The sequence below is a fragment of the Scleropages formosus genome, chromosome 10, assembly GCF_900964775.1.
Source record: "Scleropages formosus chromosome 10, fSclFor1.1, whole genome shotgun sequence".
Taxonomy (NCBI): Eukaryota; Metazoa; Chordata; class Actinopteri; order Osteoglossiformes; family Osteoglossidae; genus Scleropages; species Scleropages formosus.
In genome coordinates this window covers 14,228,525-14,242,533 of record NC_041815.1, presented here as the reverse complement: position 1 = coordinate 14,242,533, position 14,009 = coordinate 14,228,525, and the positions used below count along the sequence as shown (strand labels likewise).

The 14,009-nt window shown below is 39.8% G+C and overlaps 1 protein-coding gene across 3 annotated transcripts in view; it reads left to right on the top strand.

Annotated features, from left to right (window-relative positions):
* Positions 1 to 12,822, top strand: part of schip1 (schwannomin interacting protein 1) — a 166,896-nt gene extending 154,074 nt beyond the window's left edge. For 2 of the 3 annotated variants that reach the window (XM_029255447.1, XM_029255448.1), the window contains exons 4-8: positions 999 to 1,116; positions 3,584 to 3,781; positions 10,386 to 10,509; positions 11,447 to 11,540; positions 12,015 to 12,090. In XM_029255447.1, the coding sequence (XP_029111280.1) occupies positions 999 to 1,116; positions 3,584 to 3,781; positions 10,386 to 10,509; positions 11,447 to 11,540; positions 12,015 to 12,078 (598 nt within the window). In that variant the 3' untranslated portion in view covers positions 12,079 to 12,090. Of the gene's footprint in view, positions 1 to 998; positions 1,117 to 3,583; positions 3,782 to 10,385; positions 10,510 to 11,446; positions 11,541 to 12,014 lie in introns of all 3 variants that reach the window. The other variant, XM_029255446.1, reaches the window with a different exon arrangement.
* The last annotated feature ends 1,187 nt before the right edge of the window (positions 12,823 to 14,009 follow it).

Genomic DNA, 14,009 nt, shown 5'->3' with positions numbered 1-14,009 from the left:
ACAGTAATGTGACACAGCAGACACAACAGAGGTGTGTTAGTGCACGAGTTCTGCCAGACAATAGAGACGCTCTCGAGGAGGAAGACAGGTTTCGGAGAAATGGCCACAGTTCTTCTAAACCGAGGTGAGATAGCAAGCTGTGGTGTTTGAGGAAGTGCCTCTGCGTTCATTCCATGCTCTGCACTTCGAAAAAGAGAAGCTTGCCGCCCACTTGACGTGACAGTTGTTGGAAGTTCTGCCCTGCGCCTTGTTTAGCTTTCCAGGATTGAGGTACGTTAAACAACAGGCTTCGCTGGTAATTTCCATGAGTCGATGCCGCAGGTAAATCCCTGCTCGGTGTCCCAAGGACTCGGAGCAAGGAGCAAAGGGCCGCAGATCTAGTTAAAGCTGCGCAATCTCTACATTGTACACAAGTGTTACGCAAAGTCGCTCCAGATCACGACAGGGTCCTGCTCCCAGCCCAGCGGCGCGCACAAGTTCGGAGCACATTGAACCGTTTCGAATACAAGGAGCGTCTGCGCATTTTGCGATTCTAATTACTGCTCACAAGAGGTTACTTAATTTCTTGCAGGACTTTCAACATTTCACTCTGTGTTCACTCTGAGTCAGAGGCCTTTTTTAATATAATGTAATAGGCATCAGGTCGATAGTCTGCATGGGGGGGAGGTGGTTTAACACATATGTCATTTGCATGACACTGAGGATTAAGCAACATGTGCATCCTTCCTGGGACGTGATGAGGCTTTTGGCAAAATGAATTTTCTGATGAGTTTATAGTTGATACAGATGTATGTCTGGGTAAACGGTGGATAAACAGGTTCTCAGATAGCTTTGTCAGTGCCGAAATGATTGTCGCTTCTGTTCCTTGAAACACTCTACAAAATCAGTAATCACATGATTTAATTTTTTGAGAACAATTCCTGAGCCAAGCCCCCCCCGTCCTCCGTGATCCCACACTAAGTCATTAGGCGGTCGTCTGTCTGTCACTGCGCTCCCAGACTCCAGAGTGGGATGAACCTGCAGATCTGCTTCGTCAATGACAGCGGCAGCGACAAGGACAGCGATGCTGACGACAGCAAGACGGAGACCAGCCTGGACACCCCACTGTCCCCCATGGTACGCACTGGGTTCGCCTGGACACAACCACTGCAGGAAACCCACTTTTATCTTTCTGCATTTTCTTTTTCATTTCAGTTATGTAACAAACATTTTATGTCCATTTTGTTGCGTTTTCCATTCAGTTTTGTCAGAGTAAACATACTTTTGGCATTAGATCGTACTATATGTCAGTTTTTAGAAAAATATTCCCCAATTTTGAAATTATCAAGTTTTGACACCAGCTTCCAAGCACCGAATATTCCAGTACCTTTTTGGATCTGATGCTTCTTAGAATGTTTCGGTATCATCTACAATTTTCCAATGGCTGTAAAGTACCAAACTGGAACTCTAGAAGAACTAGTGGTATTTTTGTAATCAGTAAACTTTAATCAATCAATGCGGAAATCAACATAAGAACTTTGAAAAATTTAGCTGCGTTGTGTAATTTATTAATTTAAAAGGTCACATGAAAATGAAACAGTATAAATCATTCTGAGGGACTCTTTTGAAATATGGAGAACATACTGCATGTTTTTCAGCATTCAAATGACAAATGTGAATAATAAAAACACAAAGAGACTCCTCATTCTAAGGAAAGTGTTGAAACGGACACTCACGCACAGCAGTCATGTGAGTCAGGAGGCGAGAATTAGGCGTACATGAGGAAGGATTGCCTCGTCCCATTTTCCACACAGTTAACCAATATACGCAAAGCAAATGAGATATGAATAATAAAAGACATGGATCACTGGTGATATTCTGTCTGGGAGTTAATAGAGAGAGTAAGACATGTCAGAAGGGCAAACTCATGGGCTGTAAGACTTCATTTAGGGGCATTTTCTGCTCTTTGGGGAAAAACTCTGAGAGGGCAATGACCTTTCTGCACTGACACATTTTAAAACAGCTTTAATTCTATGCAGTCTGCCTTTGACCTCAATATGTTTTTAATGGGATTAATAAATCTAAATACAACCATCACTATTACATTATTCTAAGAAATAATAATTAAAAATAATAATAATGATCACACTGATGGGAACTGCACGCATTCTGCACAAAAGTGTTTGGATGAATATCTTTTATCGCTTGCCGTTTATTACTAGCATGTGTATTTTTTTTTTTTTAGAATGATCTAGTAAATTAATTTCAGATTTCCACTTTCCCTAAAAAAATTTACCTAAGGCAAGGTGGGGGTTTCAGGTCATGCTGACTTGACAATCAGTAGTCATTTGTGTCCTGGGAAACATCAACGTTGGAGTTGAAACGTGACCTTTACCTGTGAAAGAAAATTACCACGTTCCAGGTGACCACCTACATTTTCAGAATGATAGTGTCTTGTTTACTCATGGAGGACATTTAATGTGGTCCTGAAAACATCACCACGCTTCAGTGAATGATTCCTGCACTCTCATGACATTGAATCAACTGTTAATGTTTGTAAATAAACCTGCTGTCTTATAATGGTGGAAAAAACAAGCAAAAAAAAATTTCATCTTATTCATCTTTTTGAAGAAATAATGTCTGTATCCATTTTGTAAATATGATTTTATTTTCATCTGTTCTTATCCTTTAAAACACTACATATCTTAAGGATTGAATAATTAAGCTCAGCATTGCTATATTAATTTCTTTCATTACAGAAAAGTTGAGATTTGTAATTAGAATTACAGCTAAAAAAGTACTAAAGGATATTGAGTTGAGAACCACTGGTTTAACTAATTTTGAGATTTTAATTGATGACAGTTGAATACATGCAAAGTTATGTAGGTACATATATATGGATTAATTCATTTGAAAAGTTTATTGAAAATCTAAATAAAATTGCATGGCAATGATAACACTAAAAATGTAATATCTGGAACAGAAATTTTTTTAGCTTGTCTTAATTTTATGCTTTCATTCACTTGTAATCAAGCAAATGTTTGATCATGTTCATTTGATCACAGCATTAAGGTTTTATTTTATTTGTTATGCATGTGGATGGTACACTATGGACGAAGGAGGGGGAGTGCGCTCACCACCCTTCATTTAAACCTTGCGGCAGTCGGAGGGCATCCATCCCTGAAAGAGATAATATGCTTCCCAGACCTTCCCCATGATGTTAAATTTTATGTTGTTATTCCTCACCAGTTTATTTACATATATGTTTCAATTTCATGTTTATTTAGTTACTATTATGTTGAACAACTCCTCTGAACTGAAAACCAGTTACGGAAGCTGTTATTAGGAGCCATCTCTGTTTTGTTGGTGTGTACTTCAGGATCATCACATTTGTGGCAGTAGAATAAAGACGTTATAAGATTGTTATATAATAAAGAGGCATATATTTTCATACTTTGTGAGGGATGGATGTGTGTATATGAATATAAAATATATATGTAAACATGAAATACATCTAAAAACTAAGAGGCTAAGACTTACATTTTCATATTTCATTTTCTCTCTCCCTACCTACCAATTGCTATCTGCTAATGTGTTTGCGCAGAGCAAGCAGAGCTCATCCTACTCAGACAGGGACACTACAGAGGACGACTCGGAGTCACTGGAGGACATGGACTTCCTGAGCAGGCAGAAGAAGCTGCAGGCAGAGGCCAAGCTGGCATTGGCGATGGCTAAGCCCATGGCCAAGATGCAGGTGGAAGTGGAGAAGCAGAACCGTAAAAAGTCTCCTGTAGCCGACCTGGTCAGTCTCACAGTTATCGCTTATGGTCCTTACTGATGGTCCACATTGATGGTGACACACCAGTGTGCTGAATTCCATACCTTAAGGGCAGCGGACTTGCTGCTCAAACTCTCAACTGAGTCCAATATTTATTTTTAAATATAATGTAACAGGCAGCAGGTTAATATGCACCTTGTTCCATGAAGGTTGCTGATTCAAGCCTCACTCCAAATTATTTCTGTACTACCCTTGAGCAAACCAACCTGTTCCACCTGACCTGTTTCAGCAAAAACAGTCACCAGCATAAATTGGAAATACTGTAAGCTGCCTTTCTAAAAAGTGTCAGGAAACAAAATTTCATTGCTAATTATAGTAACAAAAATAAAGGCACATTCCCTTAGTTGACTTTTTTTAATCCAGTAACAACTTAGAGGATAAGGTAATTGTTATACGGGGCTCAGATGCAGAAATGGTTTAACTTGCCCTTTAAGAGATTTCATTTGGAATTTCAGATTTGACCTTTCAAACTCATTAAAAATGTATTCTGTAAAACCTGCACTCTGGTCCTCAACAATTGGAGTTTGCACACCTGTGTAATCATTATCATCAATCTTTGATCATCAAGCATGGGAGTAGCTTTTGTCTAAAGCATATAGTGCAGTACTTTACACCGTACCCATTTACTCAACCACATATAAGCTGCATGTTTACTGAAGCAATTCAGTCTGTTAAGTGCTGTCAAATGAACAATAGCAAGGCCCCTTGTGGAAATGGAAATAAGACTTTTTTGGAAACCTGTCCAAACACTCTCCTACTAGCTGCTTGTTTGCACCTGCATTGAATGAACATGGTATATGCCTTTTCATGTGTTCAAGCTGCTGCTTTGATCAGTGGAAGTATTCAACATTTACTGGGACTGAATTGCTCTGAAATATTGAGAATTAGAATTATTAAAATAATTCTAATTCTCAATATTATAATTCTCAATAATAATTCTAAGAATTATAGAATAATTAAGAATTATAAATATGATGCTGCAAAAAGACTGGATAAATTTACTTTAGCTATAGTGTACCTGAAACTGACAGACACACACACACACACACACACACACACACACACACACACACACACCTGAACTGGTCTGCCATCCAGCAAGACAGCAAGTATTTGGAAAAGCAGCCAAATGTCTCAGTTTGGCAAGCATAAAAAAGTATGTCCACCCCTATTTGTAACTTACTGATATACAATTGTACTGATATATCATTTTCAGAAGAATTCGACACATACAGATGCTGTTATAACACAGTACTATAGTAAAAACCTGACATTACACCCATTGACTGAACTAAAGTCATAATCGGAAATAACGTTATATGTGAAAACCATATATTTGTACATACACAGGTACATCTGGAGAAAGCACATTATTTATGCCACAAGTTTTGCATACACTTTGCATGTTTTCTTTTTTCTGTGCTGCTTACAGTAATTATATTTCTTGGAAGAAGAATTCAAGTATTTTCCGATGCCAGAATGTCAAGTACAAAATTAAAATGCCAAGATTGAGCATTTCTGAAGAAAGTTAACAAACCATGTTGAGAATTTGATGATTGAAATTAAACTAGGTCAGGCTCTCTCATTGTACTGAGCTGGGCATCAGGAGTTCCCCTGAAGAGGTAAATTTACTCCCAGCTGGAGCTCAGAGTACTAATAGGCACAGGAAAGGGTACATTTTTAGTTTCTGTGGTCATAGACCAACTGACCACTGCCAGCGTCACAGTACCCTTGTTTACTGGGAACTGGTCTCGGGACACCCCCAGTACCTCACCCCCTCCTGTATAGTCCTCTGGCCGTGATCATAACTATTTTAAACCATTTAATCTGCACCACTGCCTCTGAACACGCTTCTTAAACTCTTTATTCCCCGTTCTCTGTACCCGGGTACAGCGCTTCTCTTATTCAGGAGAACAGCTGTGCTGCTCCATCAATAATTCATATCCGAGGACACACTTGGTAACATGTTGGAGGAGGACCCGTGCTCATCCATCAGAAGCAATGATGCTCAAAACATTCCCGTTAGAAATCTGACCTTTCTTTTCCTTTAGGACAGAGAGACTTGCTATTCACGGGATAGGATTCGTGAACTGCAGTCAAAAGTAGACAGACAAATAGCAGGATGCTGGTGTCTAAGCTGGCTACAGTTTTATTAATTCAGTCACCATAATACCCATTGTATGATCTGGAATTATAACAAATAAATGACTAAATTCCATAACTCACTGATTAGAGCTCTGTTACAACTGGATTTGAACTGTGGGGTGGTACAGCGAGTAGTGCTGTTTTCTCACAGTGCCAAGATAATTGTGAGTTCAACCACCACTACAGCTTCAGCAGCATTTGGATGCAAAATGGCCAGCCGGAGTGTTCCAAAAAAATGGCATAAAACCGAATAGTTGTAGTATAGCCTGATTTAAACCAGTACACTGTTCCAGTTGCTTGCATGGTGGAAAACTGCAATTGTTCAGCTTATGAAAACAGTTGTGACTGGAAGGCTGCCCTTAATTCCTTAGTAACTCCAAAGTCACTTAGCAAAACAGATTTTTATTTTCCCCCCACAGATCAGGTTCTAAAAAAAATCATGGATAAAGCTGTAATAAATTTAAAATGACAGATTAAGAATAAAAATGGGGTGCCACAGTGCTGCAGCAAGTAGCGAGTTGTGCTGCTGCCTCACCAGGCACTGGTTTGAATCCAGCTCACTATGTGGCGTTTGCATGTTCCCCCTGTGTGTGTGTGTGTTTTCTCTGGGTGCTCCGGTCCAAAACGATGCAACTCACTTAAACTGGTAATGCTAAATTGCCCCTAGTGTGTGTATGGCTACCCTGTGAAAGGCTGGTATCTCATCCAGCATGTACTCTACCTCGGCCTGATTCCAGGATTGGTTTTAGATCCCTGCAACCAGGATGGGTGGTTACTGAAAATGGATAGATGAAAATAAAAATTGTTTCTTCATGAACTCCTATTCCATGGTGATTCATCCCAAAAGAGTGTAACATTCATCATTTGCTATCAATCACCAACACTCCTACTGTTCAGGTGTGCAGCATGTAACTACAGGTCAAGTGAACTCTTTCAGATCATTTTTAGAAAATAGACGATTGAAGAAAATACTGTTAAATATAAACATTTGCGGGGGCGCGGTGGCGCAGTGGGTTGGACCGCAGTCCTGCTCTCCGGTGGGTCTGGGGTTCGAGTCCCGCTTGGGGTGCCTTGCGACGGCCTGGCGTCCCGTCCTGGGTGTGTCCCCTCCCCCTCCGGCCTTACGCCCTGTGTTACCGGGTAGGCTCCGGTTCCCCGTGACCCCGTATGGGACAAGCGGTTCTGACAATGTGTGTGTGTGTGTGTGTATAAACATTTGCCTCATCAACAATTTCTAATTCTGTTCATAAGATGAATAGCCAGTACATTTGACATAGGCACTGTCAGAGATGCAGAGGATCCAGTAATGTTTATTCTGAGTGTCTTCTGCCATAATTGCAAGTAGTACACAATGACTTATCATCCACCTTTAAAATACACACACACACACACACATTTCAGAACCGCTTGTCCCATATGGGGTCACGGGGAACCGGAGCCTACCCGGCAACACAGGGCGTAAGGCCGGAGGGGGAGGGGACACACCCAGGACGGGACGCCAGTCCGTCGCAAGGCACCCCAAGCGGGATTCGAACCCCAGACCCACGGGAGAGCAGGACTGTGGTCCAACCCACTGCGCCACCGCACCCTCACCTTTAAAATAATTTCTTTAAAATTTTTGCAAATGATTTACTTAGAATCATTCAGGAAATGTTATTCTAAATTTTTATATTGTTGCCGTTGGAGCATCCAAGGCCAGAGAAATTGTGTGGGAGGGGGGAAAAAAAAAAAAAAAAAAAAAAAGGGCTTTTTAATTCATGTTAGCTCTGTGGCCTTCCAAAGAAATTTCAGAACTCCCAATAAAATTATTTGAAATCATCAAATACTTGGCATTTCTAACCAACCACTACGCACACATTACATCATAACAGGATAAGGTTTTTTTCTTTCTTTATGAATGAGCCACTAATTTGTGTCAGAAACCAAAGTTTCTAGTGGGAAACCAAGGTCCCCACTAAAAGAACAAATGAGGAAGGTTCATTTCCAGATGTTAAATAAAGACAGGGGCCTGGAGGAGAAAACCAGGGAAAATACAGTCTTTCCTCACCTTACGAAGGTAATGTATTCGTAAAAAACCCTTCGTAAGGCAAACTCTCATACCCTAAAGATGAAATTGCCATTAGTTTCAATGCTAAAAGGCCTTATATGTTCCTGAACCCCAAGTGGCATCTATTTATGCTAAAACATCACCAAATATGTTAATGGACACAACTAAGTAAACTTTAGCCATCATAGCACAACATAAAAAATGGACTGCACTTATTCAGTTTTCATAGCTATTGTGTACCATGCACTTAAAGCTGTCAGGAAGTACGCAAAATCCAAATTCAGTCCATGTAAAAGCAAAGAAATGCCTCATAAGTCAAAGTGGGGGTACCAAATGGAAGACCTAATCAAGTCAAATTCTTCAAACCCAAACAGGTGTAGCTCATGAAAAGGCTCTACTGTATGTGATGGTGTGAGAATCGCCCCCTCGCCATTATTCTCTGTCACTCTTTCGCTTACACATACACTCCGCAATGGTAGTCACTAATCATGTCAGCTCTGGAAGAGGAAGTAACCTCAAGCTTGGCAGACTGGTGATAGTGCAGCAAACCGCATAGGGGCCACAGAAAACAAAAATGAAAGGACGACGTCACTGTGGCAGAAAGAGGTGGCCACGCTCAGTGGGAAACTGTTGAAACAAAAGGTCACAGTGACTGCATCTGCCTTACTATGAGTTGGATTTATTGGTTATTAGTGGGGAATTTTCTTAAGCAGTCTTTCAGAAATCCCATCCTGATGCTTGAATCCAGTCATCATGGTGGTGGTCAAACTAAGTGGGGACAGTGTGACATATGGGGGGGTGGGAGAAGGAAACCAAAAATCAGGAAATAAAGCAGTAATCCATGTGGTATGGGAATTTGGACCGAAAACATTTGTACCCCGTTACAAAGAGAACAGAGAGGATGAATTGTGACTAGTGTGGTGGCTCAGCAGGTAGGGTTCGAATCTGGCTTAGTCTGTAGAGTTTGCATGCCCTCCCTGTGTCAATGTGGGATTCCTCCAGGTACTCTGGTTTCCTCTCACAGTCAAAAGACACGTGCTTCAGGTGGATAGGTGACTCTAAATTACCCTTAGTGTACATCATTTACATTGCCTTCAGAAAAGGTGTTCACTAAATACTAGTTAACCGTATGTTGTTTTAGAGAAACGCATCTGCCAAATTAATAAACATAAATGGCCTAGGCTTTTGGGGATCAGTACTAGTAATTCAGATAATCAAAATCAAATGTATCAAAATTATTGTATATTTGATCAGACAGAATATTTCATATCAAATTGAAACCGAAGATAGACTAAAAAGGCAGCTGGTACTGTACTTGTTAGAGCTGCTGCCTTTGAACTCACAGTTTGCAGGTTCAAGTCCTAGCTCCAGCTGTTGTACCTTTGAGCAAGGCACTTACCCTAAATTGCTCCAGTGGCATTACCCTGTTGAATAAGTGGGTAAATAACCGTAAGTTGCTTTGGAGAAAAGCATCAGCTAAATGAATGAATGAATGTAAAATACAATACATGTCATGGCACCCTAATGGTGAAGATCAGCTTAAGGCAACCAGCTTGAGTCCCTGGGGACAATGCTGAGGAAGAAGTCCCTGAATTTCTCCAGGTAAACATCTTCTGTAAATGAGTGAAACTAAGTTGCTGTATGAAAAAACTAAGCTAAGCAACAAAATAACAGCAATAAGCACCATAAAGTTCTGCAACATACTCATATTGAGCCCTGCTACTGTGGGAGGAAGGGACGTGGTGATCTGATGTGTCTGACTTAAGCTTTCTGTCACTGACAGCTTTCCCAGGAGCACATCATGTCTATTGCATGCATTTAGGATTATCTCCCTGAGCCCTGCGGCTGCTGTAATCCGCTAGAACTGTGTCTCCCTGTCACACCAGGTTGTGTGGGTGACTCAGAGCTGCTCCCTTGTGGCTAAATATTTCTGTACAGACTGCTTGTGTGACTCAATGGGAACAATGGGTAGCAGCAGTACCAGGAGCCGTGTCACCAGCAGTTCCATTTAACTTAAGATCTTTAATCTTGCGTGAATATTTTTTACAGTTATGATACAATGTGTTTAACATTCACCAACTTTTCATCACTTTGTGATGCCCAGCAAACACAGATGAGACTTCACAGAAAAATATGGGTATTTAGAGAAGGCCTGCTGTCATTTCTTTGAGAAAGATGCTAACATTTATTGCTTCCTGATTCATCCAGCTGTAAAAATGGGTTCAGTCTAAGTGGCATTTCTCATACAGCCGAGTACCATAAACTATGCATGCTGCATGGACTAATAATATGCAGTCTAATCATGTCTGTCCAACTTTGACTGTGAGCTGTTCACTGCAGTGCATCTATGTTAATTTGCCTCTCCTTCCTTTGCAGCTACCCCACATGCCCCACATCAGTGAGTGTCTGATGAAAAGAAGCTTGAAACCCATCGACCTGCGGGACATGACCCTAGGCCAGCTGCAGGTTATCGTCAATGACCTGCACTCCCAGATTGAGAGTACGTACACACAAACAAAGAGCACATTCATATAACAAAACCACGTGTCCTGTCCCCCCTCCCACACACCTACATACACATGTTGAGGAGTCATACTACTTCTTGCAATCTTTCTTCCTCTTCAAATGTGTACACACCTTACTATATGACACTAAGCATTTCAAACACAAGAGCCTGTAATAAAAGGCGTCAAAATCGCAACCATTTTACATTTCCTGTTGGTATTGATGTACAGTAATAATAGGCTGGGTAACCACATGAGGTGAAGTTTTAAATAAATCCAGAAATTAATCAACATTGACTTTTTTCCTGTAAGTCTTTCTCATTACCAAAAACTTAGTCACAATTTATTAAAATTATTAAAATTACTACAGGTGAATTTTATTCTACAAAAAATGGAAAATTATTGCATTTGTTGTGAACACAGTTCAGGTTTTATTAAGGCTATTACTTTCTATTCTATATTATTTTTAAAGGAATCCATCTGAATAAAGATAAAGGTAAAGGGAAGAGTTCAGTAAGTTTTCAAGTGGAAATTTTACATTGATGGAAAAGGAATTATTTTTTAAAATAACTTACAATTATTTAGCCCACAATATGCCAGGAACTTGTATATACAGTATTTTATGATGAAATCTACATTTCCATTTATTCATTTAGCTGAAGCTTTTCTCTAAAGCAACTTGCAATGTTAAGCTACCTGATGTTATTTATCCATTTATACCGCAGCATTTTAGGGTAATTACCTTTCTCAAGGGTACAACAGCTTGACGTGATTTCAAACCTGCAACCTTTACATCCTGAACATTACTAAGGCCTACACTACAAGCTACCCCTAAATCTAATAGTTGTAGTCTTCTGAGTGTTGTCACCTCAATATTTCCCCCACACATACTGCTTCATCATCATTTTGATGATGCTCTGGGGTTTTCCACAGGTCTGAATGAAGAACTGGTCCAGCTTCTTTTGATCCGGGATGAACTCCACATGGAGCAGGATGCCATGCTGGTGGACATAGAGGATCTGACCAGGTAAGGTTGCCTCCATTTTACTGATCCAGGACAAGATCTTTTCATGAAACCTTTGTGTGTTTGTTTCCAAAACAGAGGTGGAAACAACTACAGAAGCCATAGTGCTATAGTGTGGGAAAACAATAGAGTAGTTTATTATATTAAAATTTCCTATTACTTGTATCTTGAGTAGCTTATTTTGCTGTACTATATTTTATATCCAGATCACCATGTTAAGCTTGCAGCCCTACCGATATTGATATGTAACAGTAATATTCAGGACACTCATGTTTATGTTCAGATTTTTTTTCCAGAAGGTACAAAGAAATAATTTATTTGGATTTGCTTTCCACAAAGGTTGCCATCAAATATGTTTAAACTGAGTACTTTGCTTAAGACCAGTGGTAGGCAACCCACTGGCTAATTTCGTAAAAATGTGTGGCCAACTCAGTTTAGGTGTTTTCCTTAATCAATATCCTACTGTGTATATTACAGTTGGAAAGAGAAAAAAAATCTCCTGGGAAGAAAAATAGGTTGCCAGAGTCCTATTTCTCTGTAACTGCAGGCATGCCGAGAGTCAGCAGAAACATATGGCTGAGAAGACCCCCTCCAAATGAGATGCACCCGCTGTGCCCCTTGCACCCCACATTGTCCCCACCCCAGGGGCAGCTCAGAACAAGGCCACATTTTCATTTGCTTCTGTGGTTGTAAACGTGCTGAAGATGGAACGCTTTCTGGGAGATGAAAACAAATTAAGTGTTAGTCCTAAATACTGTCCCAAGCTTTCTGTGCAGTGGATTGGCCTTGCTTCTTTGTTTTTTTTTTAAACTTTTTACATTTGCCACTAAATTATATTGTCAATTTGTCAAATGTGTATGTATCTATATATCTGTACATAGATATATGTTCATACATACACAAATTGGTGAGCAAAAATATTAGTGCAAGGTAGAAAAGTGAAAAAAATGTACAAACGCTAAAATCTAACAAAATTTCAGTTGGACAGTATTTTAAAGTTGGCCTCTTTTTATTCTGCACAAACAGTAGTTTTCAGAGAAACATTTATTTGAAGGTGCTAAATGAGTGAAAAGGACACATGCCTGCCTTGTAGTCCGACTTGTAGCTTTTGTTAACATGTTCACTGTTTGGGTTTCAACATTTTGTGAATGTTGATTTTCTGACACAAGTCATTTTAAATAAATGTGTGTTAATATAATTTTCATCCAACTGTATTGAAAATCTTATTTCAGGGGGTGGTTTATGTACAGATATGTAAAATAAAAATAAAAACTTTGTTTCATAATCCATTGTTTGGTGTCCAGTTCTTTTATGGGCTTAGTGCTTCTCTAGACAGACACATATACTTTTGTATGACTTTACAGAAAATGCTAACTGGAACATCAACCAGTCATTATAATATTTCTTGTATTCATTTCTGAAATAAAAAATGAAATATTCAATTCATACATAGTTTTTCCTGCCTTATGAAGATAGGCCTAATGACTTCCTGACAAACCCTTTGTAAGGTCAATTCTCATAACATGAAGATATAATTATCATTACTATCAGTGGTAAAAATTTGTATACATTCCTTGTCCCCAAAATTGGCACCCATTTATGATAGCGGAAGAAAAAACCAAATCCCATTCAAATAGACAAAATTACTTCAGTAAATTGTACTCTCCATTTCAAATATGAACACAGCGAGTTCTAACTGAGCCTAAAATAGAACAGCCGTCACTAACAGGAACTGAATTATTTTAATTATTAGTAAGAAAACAAAACTTAAGAAATACTAGTATATGTAGTTAACCAGTACTGTTTTTAATACCAAAGTAAAATTAGTGGCATTTTGGATTTCGTTAGAAAAAAAAAATCAGTTACTGGTGAGGCATATTACAACTATGAGGTCACGATCGTGGTCCAGCCCAGCTAAGCTGCACCCGACCCAACACAACGTGTATTACACAGCCAGGCAGTGAGGGCACTCCGGTACATGGGCTGCGCAAGACCACCACTGGCAACACCCACGTGCTGTGCTGCTCAACACACTGTCATCTTTACATTCACAAACACCACCACTCTGTGTGAAAACGGCCTTGGATCCGACAGCATGTTGGCTGGGGACAAAGTACCACCAGGGCATTCAGAGCTAGTGACACAACTGCAGTCACAGTGGCCCTTCCAGCCGACTCCTATTACGACATCATTCACACACCTGATCAGGTGTCAAGATTTTATGCTTATAGGTTCTAAAAATAAGTCTTTGTTCTTCAACATATTTGCAGCAAATTAACTTTTATAACCTTACACCAACGCATACATACTATAAGCATACATCAGTTTAAGTTCATGTAGCAGCAATGTATCACACACACACACACACACACACACACACACACACATTGACTGAAACCACTTATCCCAAGCGGGGTCACGGCAAACTAGAGCCTAATCTGGCAACACAGGGCACAAGGCCAGAGGGGGAGG